The sequence below is a fragment of the Haliaeetus leucocephalus genome, unplaced genomic scaffold (genome assembly GCF_000737465.1).
Source record: "Haliaeetus leucocephalus isolate CR32 unplaced genomic scaffold, Haliaeetus_leucocephalus-4.0 Scaffold517, whole genome shotgun sequence".
Lineage (NCBI taxonomy): Eukaryota > Metazoa > Chordata > Aves > Accipitriformes > Accipitridae > Haliaeetus > Haliaeetus leucocephalus.
Genome location: NW_010972953.1, coordinates 3,965,691 through 3,984,878, shown reverse-complemented (window position 1 = coordinate 3,984,878; position 19,188 = coordinate 3,965,691). Strand labels below are relative to the sequence as shown.

General features: G+C 43.0%; 3 protein-coding genes across 7 annotated transcripts in view; 2 read left to right on the top strand and 1 right to left on the bottom strand.

Moving 5' to 3' along the window:
• Window positions 1–1,573: 1,573 nt before the first annotated feature.
• Window positions 1,574–14,656, top strand: RHCE (Rh blood group, CcEe antigens). Of its 2 annotated transcripts, XM_010576112.1 has the most exons (11): window positions 1,574–1,611; window positions 3,640–3,675; window positions 4,920–5,106; window positions 5,331–5,481; window positions 6,155–6,296; window positions 9,001–9,161; window positions 9,474–9,611; window positions 9,853–9,983; window positions 10,901–10,980; window positions 12,106–12,179; window positions 12,794–14,656. In XM_010576112.1, exons 1-11 carry the CDS (start codon window positions 1,587–1,589, stop codon window positions 12,818–12,820), a joined length of 1,152 nt encoding a protein of 383 aa, XP_010574414.1. In that variant the 5' UTR covers window positions 1,574–1,586; the 3' UTR covers window positions 12,821–14,656. The 2 variants fall into 2 exon arrangements, with proteins under 2 accessions (XP_010574414.1, XP_010574413.1); XM_010576111.1 differs by lacking the exon at window positions 1,574–1,611 and having other exon boundaries at window positions 3,362–3,675.
• Window positions 14,657–14,734: 78 nt separating this feature from the next.
• TMEM50A (transmembrane protein 50A) lies at window positions 14,735–18,847 on the bottom strand. 3 transcript variants are annotated; one of them, XM_010576108.1, is made up of 7 exons: window positions 18,653–18,847; window positions 18,141–18,252; window positions 17,619–17,731; window positions 17,158–17,225; window positions 16,861–16,953; window positions 15,506–15,566; window positions 14,735–15,205 (listed from the first exon to the last, which is right to left on the bottom strand). In XM_010576108.1, the coding sequence occupies exons 2-7, from the start codon at window positions 18,231–18,233 to the stop codon at window positions 15,160–15,162; spliced, it is 474 nt and encodes a 157-aa protein (XP_010574410.1). In that variant the 5' UTR covers window positions 18,234–18,252; window positions 18,653–18,847; the 3' UTR covers window positions 14,735–15,159. The 3 variants fall into 3 exon arrangements, with proteins under 3 accessions (XP_010574410.1, XP_010574411.1, XP_010574412.1); XM_010576109.1 differs by lacking the exon at window positions 18,653–18,847 and adding an exon at window positions 18,607–18,647; XM_010576110.1 differs by lacking the exon at window positions 18,653–18,847 and adding an exon at window positions 18,431–18,589.
• Window positions 18,848–18,964: 117 nt separating this feature from the next.
• Window positions 18,965–19,188, top strand: part of RSRP1 (arginine/serine-rich protein 1) — a 5,772-nt gene continuing 5,548 nt past the window's right edge. For both annotated transcript variants that reach the window (XR_774901.1, XM_010576107.1), the window contains exon 1: window positions 18,965–19,160. Coding sequence is in view for 1 of the 2 variants with exons in the window: in XM_010576107.1 (XP_010574409.1) it covers window positions 19,072–19,160 (89 nt within the window). In the remaining variant the exon portion in view is untranslated. The remainder of the gene's footprint in view (window positions 19,161–19,188) is intronic.

The window sequence follows — 19,188 nt, the reverse complement described above, 5'->3', positions numbered from 1 at the left end:
ATTTTTTTTTTTTTTTTTTTTTCCCCGGGAAACAAAGAAATAAAAATAATTCCTGGTCCGTCCCTCCCCGCCGCGTCCCCCCGCGCAGCCGCCGCGCAGCGCCCCGCCTTTCCCGGCGCTGCCCAATCAAGCGGTTGAGCCCGCCGGAATGACGGCGTGCTCGGCCAATCGGCAGCGGGGAAAGGCAGACGGACGGCCTGGGAGGCCCATCGCGGCATCAGAAAGTTGGTCCCGCCCCGCGCTATCGGGTGGCCCGCCCACGCCCTTGATTGACGGCCGCGAGAACCCGTCAAAGAGAAGGATTCGTGGATTGATGGCTTGTGGGCCAATCCCTGAATAGGTTTTGTTCTTCTCCCGCCTACTGTCCTTTTGGGCTGGCTCTCGCCCCGTGTTGTGATCGACAGCAAAACCGCCCAATGGAAGAGACAAATAAAAATCAAAGGACAGCTCAGCTATCCATTCGGAAACGGAAGAAGGAGGGCTCAATTTCCTCTGTCACCGTAGCACTGAAGTACCGCCCCCCAAACTTGATTGACAACCTCTCTGGCAAATAGGCTGTTGGCAAAAGGAGAGCTAAGTCTCAGGTGTAAAGGTAAGTGGAGGCAGCTTGTCGTGCCCTGTGCTTCCCCCATAGCGCTGCCCTGGGCTGATGGCTCACCAGAGGGTAAAAAAAAAAAACCCTCAGAGTGACTGACGGACTCCTCCCGCCAATAAAGAACGCACACAGCAGAGTGACAAGCGATCGGTCCAATCGCGGGGCAGGAAGCCGGGGAGGGCGGGGCGACTCGGCCTCTCTTCCCCCGATCGGCCCAAAGACGGACGATGGCTGGAGATGGGCCAATCATAGGCCATGAGGGACGCCAGCCTTGGGCCAATGGGAGGCTAGTCCCTAAGGGAGGCCTGTTGGGAGGGGTGGGTGTTCAGCCAATAGGAGCCGAGGGGCGGGGAGGTTCCCACCGACCCTGCTGCCGCCCGGGCCTGCCTAGTCACGGCCGGGCGCCGCCTCTTCTCCGCGCCGCCGCCGCCGGTTCAGGGCCCGGAGCCAGGGCTTTGGGCCTCCCCGCTCCGGTGGCCGCTCGGCAGAGCCCCCACCCCAAGTCCTGTGGTCCCTTTTGGACTGTGGATAACCGTGAGGAAACCAATGGCGGCCCCCGAGGCTGAGGGAGGCCGCCAACGCGGCTAGGCCCGCCTCGGCCCCGCCCGCCCTTTGGCTGACTGGAGGGTAGCGATGCCCGGGGCGCCCAGCGCCTCTCCGTGCTGCCCTTCTCTTCTCCGGCCTCGCCCGGAGCTGGGTGGGGTGTCACGGACCTGCCAGGCCTCTCTGGGGGTTAACGGGCCTCCCTGAACAAGGGTTGGGCTGAGTCTGAGGAGTGCGAGTCCCGATATGGCGTTAAAACTGGCACAGAGGAGTGCACCTGAGGCTGCTGGCCTTCTTGGCTGAGCCGATGGGGATATTTTGCTGGTAGTGGAGCTCTGATCTGAAAGTTATTTTGTACTTCTCCCTGTCTGAGATCACTGAGCTTAAGTCTTTCGGTCCGTGAGGGAGTTTAGGCTGGAAGTCCAAACATCAGCGTTGGCGGTGTGGCATGTCATCCTGGGGGAAAAACATGGGTAAATTCCTAGCCTTTGGTGTATTTTCCCTGAGTGTTAATGCTGACAGCAGATTTGGTAACAAGTGTCAAAAGAGCTAGTTGTGTTCATTTGACCATGGCAAAATGGTGGAAGGAGCTTTGGGTCATTCTTACCCTGGGTATGAGTCCTAATGGTTTGTCTTGCAGGAAACAAATAAAAGCTAATTAGATATATTGCATTTATAAACCACACAAAGACACTGCATCAGTTAGCTAAATCAATTCTTAAATTGCTGTTTCAGCTATCATCTTTTTCTTGTTTAGAGAAAGTTCACTAGGAGTTCTGGTTCTGTCTGAATTACCACGTGATCACAGAATTCCTATAAAAAGGAGCTGAATGTAGATCTTTCTGTATCAGGATTTTTCTGAAGTCAGGGCAGCGCTCTGCATGTCTGGAAAAGTCCTTTGAATGCTATGTAGGAGTTTCTGAAATGGGGGTAAGGATACTTGACGGTTTTGTTAGGCCTAAATAAAAGCTGGTAAAGCAAATTGATACTGCATGTGAGGAAGGTGCAAGTTGCCACCACAAATGCAAACCTTTCACAGATGGCTTGAAAACTACTATTGTGCCATACGGCCTGGGTTTGCAGGAGGAATGTCCTAAAATACAAGTGAACAGGAATTTTTCTGCGTATGTGCTTGTCTGACATATTTCTGTCACCAGTAGGTGGCTTTCTACCCATTTGTACGCATTGTTACTATCTCAACCCCCAGCATGCAAGCACAGCACTGAGTTTGAAATGTCCTCAAAGTAGAAAGTCTGAGGCATAATTACAGTACTTTAATCTTCTGGACTACATGAACAAAGAAGCGTTCAGTTTACCAAAAGCACAGTGAATACTGAGAAGATGGTAATGTTCATATTATGGATTCATAAATTGTCCTCAACAACCAAATAATCTAACAAATTATGACATCTGTGCACAGCGATATACTGAACATAGTTAGCTTTCACCATATAGCCCTGCTCATGTGCCCAAAATACTAGTTCTAGTGGCTCCTGGTTTAAAAAAACCAACAACTAAAAAAAGCCTTTGCCTTACCAAAAGGCTCAGAACCTGTAAGGCAACAGGTACTTTGTAGCCACAATGTGGTAATAGAAGTTGCTACACTTCTGGATGAAGGCTAGGTCTGAATTAAAGAATCAGGAGGGTGTAGGTCTGTGGTTTGGTTCTCAATTAAAAGCCAGCAGCACACTGAACAGTGCTGTCTGCCTGCAACTTCCCAGCCTGGGGATTACCAAGGTCTTCCAGAGTGTTCACTGTAGCTGTTTCCATAGCCATAGTATAACCAATAGACCAATCTTACAAGTAGCATCAGAAATGCTACATCACCTCTGCATGTCCAGAGATTCTTGATTCTCTGGTGTTGGGTTGGATTCATCATGTATGAGAAGGTTTGTCGTGGGGCATGGATGTAGAGCTATAGCCTAACCAACCCGAGAATCACATTGAGAATCTCAACAGGACCTTCCCTGACCTTTACATGAAGGGACCTGGATCTCGGATGGATATGAGCAATGTAAATAAATAATGTTTTTGCATGAACTTCAACATCCTGTTCTTGTGAGTCCATGTTCTTCTTTACTTGCCATTTAGCTGATATGTAAGGCTCAACAGCAGCCAAAAGTACTGTATGGGTGGTATCCTGGAGCATTACAGTATTGACAGCTAGATATGTCTGTGTTCATGAGTACTTTTTGAGTTCAGTCCATGTCAGTTGTGGTAAGTTTGGGCTCCTGACATGCCACAGATAAGGAGCTGTTCCTTGCTGACGCCTCTTGGGCTTTTTATCGCTCTAAGTTTTTATTCCTTTCCCCCCACAACTCCTTTTCTATTGGTGTGAGGTTACTGGAACATTTTTATAGAAAAAAATATTAATGTGTTTGTGCTTAATGTAGTCTAGGGCACAATGCCTTCTAAATACCGCAACTTCCAAAACAGCGTGCCATGGATACTCCTTTTTCTGGAAGTTGTTTTGATTATCCTCTTTTACTTTTTGTTCTCAGACGATGATGCACCCGTATCAACCATCTCCTACCCAGGTAAGATTGGAATTGTTGCTGTGAAAGGAAGGGTTAATGCCTGCTTTTATTTTGCAGTGCAATAGAGATGGGATTCAGCAGGTTTGTGTAACTGTTAGTGAGAAGCAGAATGTTTTTACCGCCCTTTAAGTACGGTACCTTGCTATGTATGGTGTGTATTTGTATCAAACCAATGACAGTGAATGACACCATAAGTGATACTAAATTGCATTGTTGGTCTGTTTTCTGCTGCCTGTTTGTGGTAATCTTGACTCCTATGAAGGTAGCAAGCTTCTATGAACAACAAAGCTTCTGAGGGCAGGCACTGCTCTATGTTAAGCGCCTACCTCTGTGAGGTCTTGGCATGTGAAGGCGTTGTTGTGCTACAAAGTAAGAATTCAGGATGGCAGTATTTGAATGCTTGATGTAAATAAATGAAGTTAATACAGTGGAATTAAGGGTTTAAATATATTCTGGAGATTTATTTTGTGCATTGATCAAAGGAATGTATTAGCAGATTATGCTATGGCCATAGTGTGTAATGTATTTACGGTGTTGTGCAAATATGAGCTGATTAATCCTCATGACATTCTTGTGTTACCCTCCCAGTTTTATAGCTGGAAAAATGAGACCTACTTACTAGCAGTTTAATATTTTGCTATATGTAGAGGCTGGCACAACCATATGAGAATATGACTGTTAGCATGTCCCGGGGGACAATTCCAGGGCTACAGACCCAAGAGCTTATATCTTGGGTGGCCTCTTCCTTTTATGCAATGGTGCTGGTTTCCGTATTAAACTCTTTCTACTGCTGTTTCTGTTCCTTCTACGCAGATGAGGGCTTCATACAGGTTTCTCTTTGTAACTCATTTCTTCCCTAATGCCCTCAAGGAATGAATCAGCACTAATTCACAGTAACTCTCCCTGAAAAGTCCAACTTAAGCTCTTTAAATTCATTAAATGAATGTCCAAATTTCATTGCTAAATGTACTTAATTTCTGTTGTGCTTTTTGACCCCTCAACCCCCATCCTATGGCATCCATTCTGATTACTTTGTAAAAATAAATTCAGCATCAAGGGTGTTGTTTTTCTCATTACTTATGGATTGGAAGGAAAGCTCTGGAATTCCTCACTCAATAATAATGGCACCTGAATTTTTATCTGAAGGCTTCTTAGTTAATTGTGATTTTTTATTAATTTTTTTAACCAGAAATCCAGTCTACATTAATAACGTCACTGCTGTCTTGGTCTTTTCTGTCATGCAGCTTTTCAAGATGTCAGCCACATGGTGATTTTTGGTTTTGGCTTTTTCCTGACATTTCTGAAAAGATATGGGTTTAGCAGCACTGGATTCAACCTCCTGATCATTGTACTTGGTGTCCAATGCTCTGTGCTGATAGAAGATTTATTAGGTTTCCTTCTTCAAAGGGAATACGAAGATGGTCTGAAAAGGTAATTAGTTTCTGTTAGAACTGGAATAATCTAGAACTGCTGATTGCTCTTTGTGAAGGATGATGCCTTGTTATATGGACCTATTTGTGAATTAGCATAGTCATATTTGCAGACATTTTAGAAGGCTTTGGGTTTTTAAGTACATTTTACTGTCTGTCATTCTTTCTTTCTTGGCCCTGGTGTGGTCCTGATACAGAATTATTTTTTTCTTTCTTTTATTGCAGAATAACAAAGGCTGCTGTGAGTATGACTGCTGTGGTCATCTCTACTGGAGCTGTTCTTGGGAAGGCTAATCCTGTGCAGTTAATTCTTACGGCAGTTGTGGAGATAATAGCTTTCCATATGAGCAGATGGATCAACACCACATCCCTGGAGGTACTGTAGTATGATTTCCAGGCACATGGGGGAAAATTTCACTGGGACTTTGGAATGTTGCCTTTTGGTGGTTTGTTAGTGCTCTGCTGACAGGAACATCAGTGTATTTTATCTCATCTCAGTTAGACTGTGGCCATGTTTTCATTAAGAGATGAAGTCTAACTTAAGGACATGGAACTCCAAACCCTGCGCACTCTTTTATCTATATAATTGCCTAGATCTATATTCTTGGCCTTAAAGGGTGAGCTGATCTGATGGATTGGGATGTAGTGCATTTGGCCTTGCCCATGCCCTGACCATCCCCAACACATGATGACAGCCTTGACCTATGCTAAGGTACTAATCGCCTTTAAACTTTACCCCCTCCCTGTGTCAGTTCAGTCTGGAAGATTTCCAGTGTGAATGGTGTACCAGCCCAGTATGGGCAGCAGAGTCAGACTTGCATTTAATGTACAATGTAAACATACCCCAAACTCTGTATATGAATTGTGTGTTTATGTGCTGCACTGAATTCAGATAAGTTAATCTCGCATAAATAACTCATGCATAAACTGAGGGATTGTGAAAAGAAATTGCTTGTAGGGAGGTTACATGAGCAACTATATCAGGAACTGCACCAAAGGCTTCCTGTGGGATGAAATAAACCACAAATTTGATTTTTCTATTGATACAGGTTCCTGACGATATCGGCATGATGCATGTTCACCTGTTTGGAGCCTACTTTGGTCTGGCTGTCTCCTCACACTTCTCTGAGCCATCACCAAGGACTGAGAAGAATGCGAGTACCCCGAAGTCGGATTTGTTGTCAATGTTAGGTAAGGCATTTGCTTTAATGTCTCAGCTGGAAGAAGAGATTGCAGTAAGAACATAAGGAATGTTTCTAGGGGCTGGCCACGGCACACTGAAGCTTTTGCATCCAAAGTGCAGGTCTGAATGCAGCCAAGCATAGAAAACTGCTGCTGCTGTCGTTCGTGGTTTCTGACAATGAGTTGGTAAGTCTCAGCATGTTTCCCACCAGGCGTATAAGCCACTCCTGCAATGGCTGTGGCTTAGTGTGCTTTTGTCAGTCTCAGCATAAAGGCTATGCCAGGTTAACCGTTCCCTCTCCCAGCTAAGTTGTCCCCTTTGGGCTTGTATAGGCATATTGGTAAGGGACCTATGCACCAAAGTTGAGGTCATTACTTGTATTTCAGGAGTGCTTACGGTTCCTGGCTGGGGCCAAGGCTCAATTTTGTTTTGCAAGGTGCTGTACAGAGATATAAAAAAAGGCAGTCCCTGCCTAGTAACGTAAATGAAAAGATAAAAGCCTGATGAAGGGTGGGGAATGTGATACAGACAGGCACATGAGGAAGGATCTGAGTGATGATAGGCTGAATGTATAGGAGGTCCATTCTTTTTCTTAAAGAAGCAATTTGGTTTCTTTATTAGCATCACTTCTGTTATGTAACTGCCACCAGCTGAGCTAAGATCTTTCTGCAAAGGCCTACAGAGTCTTAATTCTCAGTCAGTCTTCACCCAGTTGAGGGAAAGAGAAATTTAAATGCTGCTCTTTTGAGTCCCTGGAGTTCTTGGTTTGCTGGAGAATTCAAGAAGATCAGTATTTTAATCTAACTTAACAAGACACTGTTAATCCTTCATTATAATTTTAGTGCAGCTTGCTACAACCAAGTGTTTGCTATTTGGAGTAATCATATTGCCATGTCTTGAATAATTCCTGACATAACATGGGTAGAAAGGAGCAGCTGGGCAGGCAAATTCCTCACAGTTCCTTTTTGCATCCCGCTTCTGAGGGCTGTGTGAAGGGTGCCGAGGTCTTCACCCGCATTCGGACTCATATGGTGACTGTTTTATTTCCATAGCTGAGCAGATACTCATAAGAATGCTTCAGTGGCATTAGTAGATACTTTTGTGTGTGTGTATGTGACTGATTAATCAATGGAAATAAGATTGTCATAGTATAGACCATTCCACCAGTCCTCACTGCTACCGTAGGTTTTGAATTGCCAAAATGACCTCTCTTGTCTGAGAGGCATGGTTATCACCACCTTGGTGCACGGGAAGGGTGAAAATTAGCAATGGAAATTGGATTTCAAGGAGCCAAGACAAGCTTGTACAAAAGCAGTAGCTGCCAGGGTTGCTAGAAGCTGGAGTTAACCATTGTGCTGTGTAGTGACAATGCCTGTGTCGCTTCTTAATTGACTTGAGCAAGAACAGTTCAAGTTAGTTACTGTCAGGTGAATTGAACAGGGGTCTGGTACCTCTGTAGCATGAACAGAACATTAGCTATGGAAGTTGACTGGACAGCAAAAAATAATGACTGGACAAGGCAAAATAAACTGTTGCTTGTTTGTATTGTCATCTGTGCACTTAGAGCTATGCTTAACTCAGGGAGCAGAGGCACAGATTGCCATGTGTGGTCCAACTAGACTTAGTGTGAGGCCACTTACTTCCCTCTGCTGGTTGGAATTTCATCTGTGGGTGTGTATCCATATGCACTTAGAAAAAGATGTATCCTGCCAAGCAGTGAACTTGTTTTATAGAGGCAGAGATTCCTAAATGCTGACAATTAGGGCCCAGGTCATAGAAGCACAAGAACCTGTTTTCATTCCTATTGTTAGCGAAGCCTACGTGGTTATGAAAGTGTGACACCGTGCAGTGATCTTACAGGAGGAAAGTGAATTGTTCTTTTGGACCCATATACTAGGGAGTAGCTATTCGGTAGGTAACTTTTTCACAGATAACAAGGAAGTTAAGCTGTGTGTAGCTGAGTTGGTGAAGCATGATCACCTCAGCTCCAGCTATTGGTCTTTAGCCCTCCCCTGGAGTAATCCTAGTAGAGGTAGAGAGGATTCTGTTCTTATAATCCAGTTCATCCTCTTTTTCTCTTCAAACCCTGCCAGGAGGCAAGACAACCAGTACCAGTTGTACTGGCAGCCAAGGTAAAAGACATTCCAAAGGGGACTTTGTGTTTCTTTATAGTGATTTGTACCATGTGAGCTGTTTTCTCTTCCTCCTTGGCTTGCTTTCATTCTCTCTTGCAGCTGGTTTTGAACAGTTATTTCACAGTTCCATGAAAATAAGCAGAAATTTTGGCCAAGGACATTGGAGCAAGGCCCTCATGCCTGTGCAGAACAGGCAGGATGCTGATCATTTGGAAATCAACAGTGGGATTGTTCCCACTTGTATCTGAACCTGCATTTAAGGGAACGATAGTACAAAGCTGAAGTTAAAAGGTTTTCTTGAATAGAGAATCCTGCCTTCAACTCTGCAAAGGACCAGCCAGATGCCAGCAGAGCTGTGCTTTGGCTGTATGTTTGACATTACAGTGGTATGTTTCTGGGAAGGTGTTGGTATAGCAGGTAACTCTCAGGGCTGTCTGTGTTGTGAATTGTTATCCTTTGTTTACAACATGGGAATTATAGCAAATGCAAAATGCGGGGTGGAGCCCTCCAGAGACAGCTGGTGATGGATTCACTGTGTTAGAGCAGGTAATGATAGTTGCTTGTCTTTGTCTCCAAGGTACTCTCTTTCTCTGGGTATTCTGGCCAAGCTTCAATTCTGTACTACTTAAGAACAACAAGACCAAAGCAATCTACAACACCTACTTTGCCCTTGCAGCGAGTGCTGTAACTGCCTTCGTGTTGTCTCTTCTGACCGCAAAGGATGGAAAATTCAGAATGGTAAGACATGAGAGAAAAATCACTGCATGGAGAAGATATTTTTCTGTTATCTCAGTAATATACTGGAAGTATAATAGCTATTAAATAAAAACAAGTCCAGGTTTTCAGCCTGACAGTCATCATTAGCCTCCCAAGCAGAACACTGAAGCTGTACCTTAGAAATTATGTTCTCAGATTGTAATTTACAGTATACAGTAGCCCAAATTCACCCTAAAGAGATTGCGCTTGCATGAGAATAGCAATCTATGATACTGAGCTCCTGTAAGTGATGACCAAATTCTCACTCCATGTTTTTGTTGTTTTATTTTACAGACTGATATCCACAGTGCAGTACTAGCTGGTGGGGTCACTGTTGGTTATGCAGCAAACATTATCGAGTATCCTTGGATTGCAATGATTTTGGGTCTGCTTGCCAGTGGCATAGGCGTATTAGGATCTTACTGTTTACAGGTAATACTCAAAACCTGAAATTGTTTTTTGTATAAGCTGTATAAATTTCTTTTCCAATGTAACATACCTCAAGGGAAACCTCTCTTTCAAAGAGATTAAAGCTAGGAAACGCGAAGTCTTTTGAGCAGAGTGCAGGATTGCAACTTCCAAGACCAAAGTTCATTTTCTAGGTCTGCAATAGACAATATGCTTTTACCAACTTGTGTTTTAGTGTATCACTTAAACCTTTTCTTCTTCCCAGAGGTGCTTGCATCCTGCTCTCAAGATTCATGATACCTCTGGAATTCATTTCACTTTTGGCTTGCCTGGTGTGCTTGGAGCTCTTGCCCAGGTTGTTCTCTCAGTATTAAAAGAATGGACCGAGTCACCAAGGTACATAAATCACTGCTACTAAGTAATAAGCTTAGCTAATCATTATTGTCATGTTTCCTGAGAAGAGTTCTTACACATACAGAAAGCCCGAATGTCATCACAGATAAATCGTTTTATACCAGATAACATAAGATAATCTCTGAAGTCCAAAAAAGTCAGTAACAAAGACTTTCAGAGTTGAGCAGAGTTTGGATCAAAACTTTAATACTAGCTTTTAGTCCTGTTTTCTGTCTCCCTTCTTATTTGATATTAAATACAGCAGACATAGGAGATGAAGGCTGTGGATATGCATCCTTCCAAGACTGATTTTGGCTTTTGTGATGTGTTTTGGGGAGCTTTGTATGCTAATACGGGGGGGTCGGGGGGGCAGAAATCAGCACTTCTCTTTGAATGAGGCTTTAACTCTGACTCAGAGGCAAGAATGCCACTTTGGACTAAAGCCAGTCTGGACACTGAACTGGAAAATATACTTGGGGAGATACCCTGCAAAAGCTGAAGGGGTCAGTTAAAAATGTTCTCCATAGGTTGTTCTGATCTGGTACTGGCACCTCATTTTTGCAAATCAAGCTCATGTCGTGTCATACAAGAAGTTCTCTGATTTTCTGTTTACACAGGAATGAATCGCGGTGTGGCATAAGGGCCTTACGCTTCTCGTCATGTTCTTATTGAAACAAACAAATTTAATGAAGTTTTAGTACCATAGTGATGGTTTCTAAGGGCAAAATATGTCCTCTGAAGTCTGTATTAGGCTGGATAGAATCTCTTAAAACATCTAACTGCAGCTGCAGAGAGATCTGAGAGTAACAGAATTTTATGAGAGGTCTTGATGTAAAATGCTGTGTAGATAGAGATTCATTAACGCTCTTAATGCTAAATTCAGCAACTGTAAAAGGTGAAACACTTGTTTTGCTTTTCAGACTGGATTATTTGGTCATGATTCCTATTGGTGCCTTCTGCCTGACCATCAGTGTTGCCTTGATCACAGGTTTTATTACAGGTCAGTATTGAAAAACATGTTTCAGTAATTATCTTCCTCATTTCCTCGGGACAAGGGTTATGTCATCTTGCACCTGCTATCATGCCAGTGCAACGCCTTGCAGAAAGAGGCCAGTTTAACTGGGGCTCTGAAATGTGTCTATGGGTGAATTAATTGTAGAAACCATGGAAACATGCCAGGGACTCTTCAAAACCAGACTTTTGAAGAAGAGATGTAGTCAACATAAATAACCTATTAGCACCATTCTTTCATTGGTGAAGTTTATTTTTAGATGCTTAACAGTTGCCTTCAAATTTCAGACAGGAGCTGTGTGAGGATGAAAGTATTTTTACATTTGGGTATTGTCTCAGTGACAGAAAAATGCTGTCTAGAGCTTGTCACTTTTTAGGCCAGTTGGTATGAATCTGCAAAGTTTCAAAAATGTCAGTAGCTTGCTTGCATCAGCCAAGCACTAGGCCTTTGATCACTAGTGGTTTGCAGTCATCAGGGCTCCTGTGTTTCCCATGTGACATACTGTTTTATGGCAGCTGCTGTTTTTCTACAGCTGTTAACTGTCTTGAATAAAAGAGAAATGACAGATGAAAATTGCTGTGTGATACAATCTAAAATAATTTTGATTTTTTTTGTCCTTTAATTGATCTGAAACCTCTGCATTACTTTCGGTGTAATTAAGAAGTTGAGCTAATCAAGCAGATTTTTAAAAAACATTCAGCTAAAATAATCAAACATTCAGTGTTTAACCACTTGTTTAAAAATCCAGATGTTTCCATCTGAAATCCCAAGCTAACAGTGCTGATAAGCCCAATTGCTTTAAAGACACAGGCATTTTTCATGCAAGAAGTTAATAATTTTTGATGTATTTTTAGAATCTGGCAGGCTGTTTAATGGGGTTTTACCTAGAGTAATTAATTTTTAATAACACAAGCCTTGATCCTGGCAAGCTTCTCTCTTTGTATTTAAGGTCAGCTTGAGTCAAGGGGCTCTACTGAAGCATTTAGTTCTGAATGTGTATTTTGATCTATGTTACATTTGGATGTGTGTTACTAAGAAACCTCCAGTTACACACAATCTTCCCCTTTCCCTGATGTACACATTTATATTGGATATATGTGTTTTCACAAATAGGTTTAATCGTAAACCTCAAACTGTTTAAGACCACCCCTGTATCAAAGTACTTTGAAGACCAGTTTTATTGGGAGGTAAGTTTCAATGTAAAATTAACTTTGTGGGAGTATATATAGCACCTTGTTGACCTTGATGAAGAACTCTAGGTATTTGAATTTAAAAAAGGAGAATTCCATTTTGGATGCCCTGTTTGAAATGGATGAACTGTTCCCACAGTTGATTCAGAGCCTGAACATTATAAATGCATGTAGTCTTCAGCTAAGATTGTCAGAGCTGTTGGCGGCCACAGGGCTGAATTGAAATGATCTTGTTTGTTGTAACACATAATCTTAGGTGCTCAGACATCCTCTGGGATTGACAGCCCTGGCCTCTGTGCTTCATACACAGTCCCTGAGGAGACTTGAGCAGCATCTAAGAGAGAGATTTTTAGAAGCCAGTGAATGGAATGGAACGTGCTTTTTATGCAAACAGACCAAGCCTCCTGGCCTTCATGGGTGCAGAGCGGCTGTTCAGTCTGATGCACAAACACAGGCCTTGGGCACCTTTAGGTGCTGAATGTGATGCTATATCTGAATTACAGAAAAAAGAAATGGATGAAAATAAGCTTCTAAGGAGGTTTTCCATTGCCTTTTTCACATGATGATTTGATGCATAAAATGTTCTGATACAAGAATGTTTGTCTTCACAGTTTCCCCATTTGGCTGTTGGATTTTGAATGGAGGAACCCAGATGACAGATTTGACCAAGAAAAGCTTTTCCTGTTTGTCATTAGAGAAAATCAATAACTACGATGGGTTGAAAGAGCACTTAAGTATCAATTCACAGGCTCAAAAAAGCCATCCCAATGGCATCCCACAAAAAAATTAGTAATAAACTGTTGTAGTTATTCTTGAAAGATACAGAGTGTAACTTTACAGATGCAAACTCACGCTGCATTTAGCTTTTCTGCTTTGTTGGCCTTACCTTAAATATTCTTTTGTGGGATACATACAAAAAAGTTGGCTGCATTAATTGCTGTAATGGCTTATCAATACAAATGCTTGGAAACTTTAAACTATTTTTAGCTCCCAAGTTTAAAAGCCAAAATATGTATTTTAAAGTATAATTTTTCAAGGAGTACATACTCATTCTTATCTAGCGAAGCATTCAAGTACTTGTTTTTAAGCTAAATTAATTCTGTTGAAGGCCTCGTTAAGCAAGGATTTGATGAGTAAGCTGGATCAGGGCCAGAACTCTGCATCTTGCCAGACTGAAGTCTTTGAGTTATCTGACTGCTTAAAGAAAAATCTATAATTACTTGGCTCAGGCTAGCTATTTGGAAGTTGAAATGGCAAGAAGTTAAATTGTTCTGCTTGTGGACGGTGCCCCTGAAATCAATGGTATTTACTTGTATTCAAGGTTTGGTAGCAAACCTCAGAACAGCCTGTCTGTGCTGTGACAGTCTGCACCACCATGGGGTCACAGCTGCCCAAAAGGCCCTGGCTGCCCCAAAGGCATAGACAACCAGAGAGACTGAGGGAATAGTCCTTGGTACTGCATGGTACCAAGGCTAAGACCCCATTTCTGAAGCGTTGTATGTTGAGCTGTTTTACTCCGAGACAAGCAGGAGGCTTTGGTGCATGAGCTAGGGCCTGACCAGGCAGAGGATTCTGTGCAAGCAAACCCTTGTTTTTAAATGGATTGTGATCTTCAGCCTTTCTTCTTTGTTTCAAACTAGTTGACCTAGAAAAACTCTTTCAAAAATGCTTACCTAATAAAAAAGTCAAAATTTGATTGTTTTTATTTATTCAGCATGCTTGCTTAAAAATGAAGCAAGGAGGAAAAATGTCATACTGAAGACAAGGCATGAGTTCTTTGATGCTCACTGCAGTAATGCATGCTGACCTTCATTCATTTGGGATTAAGCAAAGTAAATCACTACAGTTAAAGAAGTGTGAGACAGGTTTCAAGTAATGAAAAATTACTTGCTGAGGAAGGGACAGTTTTTCTTACTTCCAGGTCACAAAATAGCCAGTGATCTGCCGAGTTTATCAGCTGCCTGCATTCAGCCTGGACGCACGCTTACATAGTCACACTATCTCACAGTAACACACTACTACCTGTGCAATAGTCTAATCCAGGCTCAGCTTGTGTTCTCCACTTTCTTAACTTCCCAGCAACCAACCAAACATAACTTCTGCAACACAAATGGTTTTCTAGCAGGAGTGCTTTTAAAGAATAGTATTTTATTCCCTCCCTTTTTCCCACATCTCTTTTAGCATTGATTTCTTGGGCAACTAGCCTAGGTGAATGCATAGGAAGGGGCAGATACAGGATCAAAATTCTCCCTGGTAGTGACCGTCCCTGGTCTGAGGAGTACTCTTTGCCACAGAGAGGACTCTGATCTGAGGACTACTCTTCCTTTTTTTTTTTTTTACAGTGGTTAGAAAATAGTTGACAGCAGGCTTTGTGGATGAGCTACTTCCATCTAGAGCCACTTCGTCATTTGTACTTGTGCCTCTACAATGTCATCCACAGCAGCTGTAAGTTGTTACTCACCATTATTGCCACAGGATAAATTAAATATTTGGGGGGGGAATCCCAAAGCAGCATAGTTCTATATTATGCAAGAAAAGCCACACACAGTAAGTTTTGAAATTGAAGAAATGGTTATATTGTCCAGATATAGGAAATATTTAATAAATATATGTTAAAAAGTTGTTTTAAAGCATTTAGTAAGTCTTGGACTGTAGATAACGTCATAGAAACAGCTGGTTAAATACATCCATTTTCCACTATACTATTTACTTGTAGCAAACATTATATCATAAAAGTGACTGCCATTGTTACTCGTAGCAATTTTACGTTTGTCAAAAACATTACAACATTTAAATCAACATACAAGAGTAAAAAAAAGGAAACAGAATAGAACCAGAATTTTTAGTGCTATGATTTAAGTTTTCCTTATTTTATCTTTAGACACAATTGAAGGTTACGGTTTACAAAATGGTTTTACAAAATTTGGGAGTGTGCAGTTAAAAAAACAGCATGGCCAATGCACTTCCACAGGCATGTTCATTGCCACAAGTCTTCCGTGCGACCGAATTTAAAGACCAGTCCTCTGTTTAAAACAGAATAAAGGGACATGAGTACATAATGGAGCAAATCAAATAACTAGTACTTTAAATACATGATTTCAGGGAGCAAGTTGTAGTATTTGTAAATCCAATGCCTGGTCCTGCAACGAAACCTATGCAGACAGATCCCAGAGATCTACTGCCTTTACCAGCAGTTTATTCACACGTGTCTAGTTACCAAACAGGGTTTAAGAAAAAAAAAACAAAAACAGATTACAGGATGTTTCAGTTTTTATCATTAAAAACAAATTAGACAAAAAATGAACAATGGAAGATAGTCTTACCCAAAAAAGATGAACGCATTCTGGAAGAACACAGCTATTCCTGGGTATACTACTGGTTTTTCTAACACAAGAAAAAAATCTCCATAAATTTTTTTGAAGTCATTTTCAAGCATATCCCATCTCTGACATTTCAGAGACACTAAATTGCACTTGCTAACAAAGATAACCTGTTTCATTTAAATAGGAATATCTGGAGTCTATGCACTGTGAAGCAGTGGTAAGGAGCCAAGTTTGATAGAGGGATCCATTACCATGTAGGATTCCCAACAAGATGCAGGAGTGAAGTGACAACAAACTCTTAGTGCTGTTGCTACTACACAACACATCTACCTAAGCCAGATTGTTCTCTCATACAATTAAGACAGCACTGTGCAGACCCCTTTCTTTCTCTAACAAGATGGTCACCTCCAATCTCTGTTGCTCAGTGGTGTGACGCAGAACACAAGCATAAGCCTTACCTCACTGGAAATTTAACTCAACAGCTTTTGTGCTTCCCCGCCATCATTCAGCTTTCCAAATAAAAGAAGCCTGTCCTGTTCTATAACCAAAAATGTGCCTCTCAAATGCAATGCTCACGAAGACTGTAATTACTACATGGGACTGCACATCCTGTTTGGAATGCATGTGTGTCTAAATATATATACATATATATTCATATATATCGACACACAAAGTGGGAGTGCACATTAGCACTCCTATGCAACTAACACACCTAGGTTTCCTTGAAAATCCCCTGTGCACTGAGTAAGGCGAAAGCTGACAAGAATGTAAACAAAACCACCAATGTGCCCTGACTAGTCTGAAATTCACTTCAGCTCCACATACAAGTAGTATCTTTACATTTACTTAAGTGACCTAACTTCCTTTTGAAGAACAAAGACTAACACACTGCAGTTTTCACATCTTTCTCAAGACTTGCCTTCACAAAAAGTTACTGTGGTACATGTTAAGGTATGAATTTAAATAGGCAATTTGAATTAATTTCTTCCCTTTTGCTAATTTAGCATATAGGCTTTGGGAGCAATCTGCATGAAGTCAGTAATTTTTATTCTGGGAATAAGCGTTCATCCAGGGAATTATTCCCATATAACTGCAGCAGTCTAATTGTATCAGTACAGTTCTCAGTTGAGACCTGTGTTTCTAGTGAGGCTAGTTAGAAGTTTGTGACTTAGAAGTAGAGAAAATCCATCCCAATAATAGTAGATAGTATGGAATAGTGGTGCGTAGGGAACCAAAATATTAAAACTGGCCCTGCCTAGAAACTTAACTAAAAATAAGTTCTAAAATTCAATAGTCATTTAAAATACTTTAAATTTTCAAAAATGGATCAGGTCGCATTCCATGCTGTTTCTTACCTTTAACAACATAGCCTCCAAAAAGGATCCACATGGAAGCAATCAGAGATCCAAAAGCCATCATAAAACCAATGAAGAGCCAGATCCGAGCACCTTGAAAAAGATATAGGGATGTTCTGTGCCTCTGTCCCGAGTACAGACATTTGTGACTTTCAGCATGCTTTTGTTTCAGAGCACCTGTCACACACCAGAGCTATGCACAGATACACAATGTGCACACTGGTACAGCTCTTACAACTCTTCCAAGACTAAGGGCTTCACAGATCTATCGCTATACAATAGCCTACGCCACCGTACCTGTTTGTCCTAGACAGCCTTCACTGTAACTGTCACCCCGCACTTGTCCATTAGACACGGCATTGATCCTGTACCAGCAAAACAGGATAAAACGGGGTAAACATAGGTAAAGCAAGAAGTAAGCATTTACAAAACAATAGGAGAAACTTCTCAGAAACCTATATAGAATGGATGATGTTGTGGGTTTTGGTTTTGTTTTTTTTTTAAAAGAAAGACAAGGCTAAACTTGGAAAGCATTTCTCCAGACTAATAAGACTTAGACCTGCACTATATACTTAATTTTTAAAAAATGGTTCCTTACTATAAATATCAACAAATATAAGAAAGATATTAGAGATACTCAGATAGTAATTTGATTTGTTATTCTTAGTTACCTCTCCATTTAATACTATGTGTTCTTTTATTAATTGCATAAAATAAGTTCTAGGAGTGTGTAGCTCTGATCAAGACGTTACACTTACATTAGGAACGCAATAGTGGCTATAACCCCACAAGCATGGTATGAATGGTTGAAGTCTTCCACTTTAGGGTATTTTACAGCTGCATCTATGATTATCCACCAACCTGTAAAAAACTATTAAAAAAGAAGAAAAAGCACAATACCTTAAAATACGGACATGAGCCTTTTAACAATGTATAAGATTACTCTAGAAAACATTAACATATAAAATCATTCTTACAGTCTCCAACCCAGAGTCAACTGATAGCGTAACTAGTTTTGATATCAACTTAGGAACAAGGTTAAATGCAAAGCTGGAGATTTACCTACTCCCAATAGTTATTACATGGGTAGAAACTGCGAAACCTAAGTAGCACATGGATGCAAGCACCCCAAACAGATTTTGTCATTAATTCTGCTCCTGCATACAAGGACTATGTATACCTGTTCTTCCTTTTACTTCAGACAGCTAATAATTTTTAGCTCATCGACAGCTGACTACATCTAAAAAGCCCAAAAGCAGCGTAAGAGAAGCCGTACGTACCAGCACTCCTGCAGCAACAGAAGCGATCGTGTTTCGTTTCTCTCCCCAGTCAACACACTCCGAGCACCTCAAGCTCTCAAGAAAACCTGACATTTTTCAGCGCTCTGAAGAACTGCAGAAGAAAAAGGGACTTTTCTTTCCAAGAGGAAACGCATCGCACATCAGGAGCTGGCATACAGCAATGCGCACCGTGCGAGGCAGCTTAGAACCGCGAAACGCTACCACAGCCGGGGCCCCCCCGAAGGACGACCGAGCAGAGCAGCTGACAGACCCTGGCCACCAGCACCCACCCGGGACACCGCTGGAGAGGCGACGGCCTACAAACCGAAGACACTGCCGGTCAGCGCAGCCAGCCCGCGGAGGCGGGGGCCCCGCCGCCCTCCCGCACCCAAGGCCGGAGACATCTAGCGGGGCTACGGCCATCCGGGAGGGGAGGAGAAGGCTCCGCTCAAGCGTCCCGCCCTACCCGGGGAGCGCTCAGGCCCCGAACCGGCGCCTCACTCCCCGCTTACCTGAGGGCGGGGAACGACCGTTGGCCGCCAGCCACCCCCACCTCGCCACCGACCCCGCCCACACGGCGCATGCGCGGCGCTCCGCCGACCCCCCCTCCGCTGGAGACGGGGCGGCTGCGCGCAGGCGCACTGGGTTGCAGGCGACTCCCAAACGGATCCTACTGCGCATAGGCTGCAGTACTGGCGGCGGGGGAGTGATGGCGGGCGGTGCGCATGCGCGGGGAAGGAACCCCCCCCCCCCCCCGCGCCTGCGCCCTGGTTCCCCGTTACGTAAGGGGAGGGGAGTGTTCTGGAAGGTTCTCGGCTTCCCTCAGTCGCTGCTGGGCGGCGGGAGCGGGCGGCGGCTGTTGTGAGGGCTGAGTCCTGCCGGGGGTTGTGTCGCGGTTTGTTTCTTGGGTGGAGGAGCCTGGCTGGTCGCTATGGGGGTGACTCATGAAGCGGGGTTGTCTCCTCAGGCGTCGCCGCTGGAGCAGGATCCGTGTGGGGGAAGCCCGGCTGGCTGGAGCCGGTGAGTTGGTGGGGAACGGTGGGGGGGG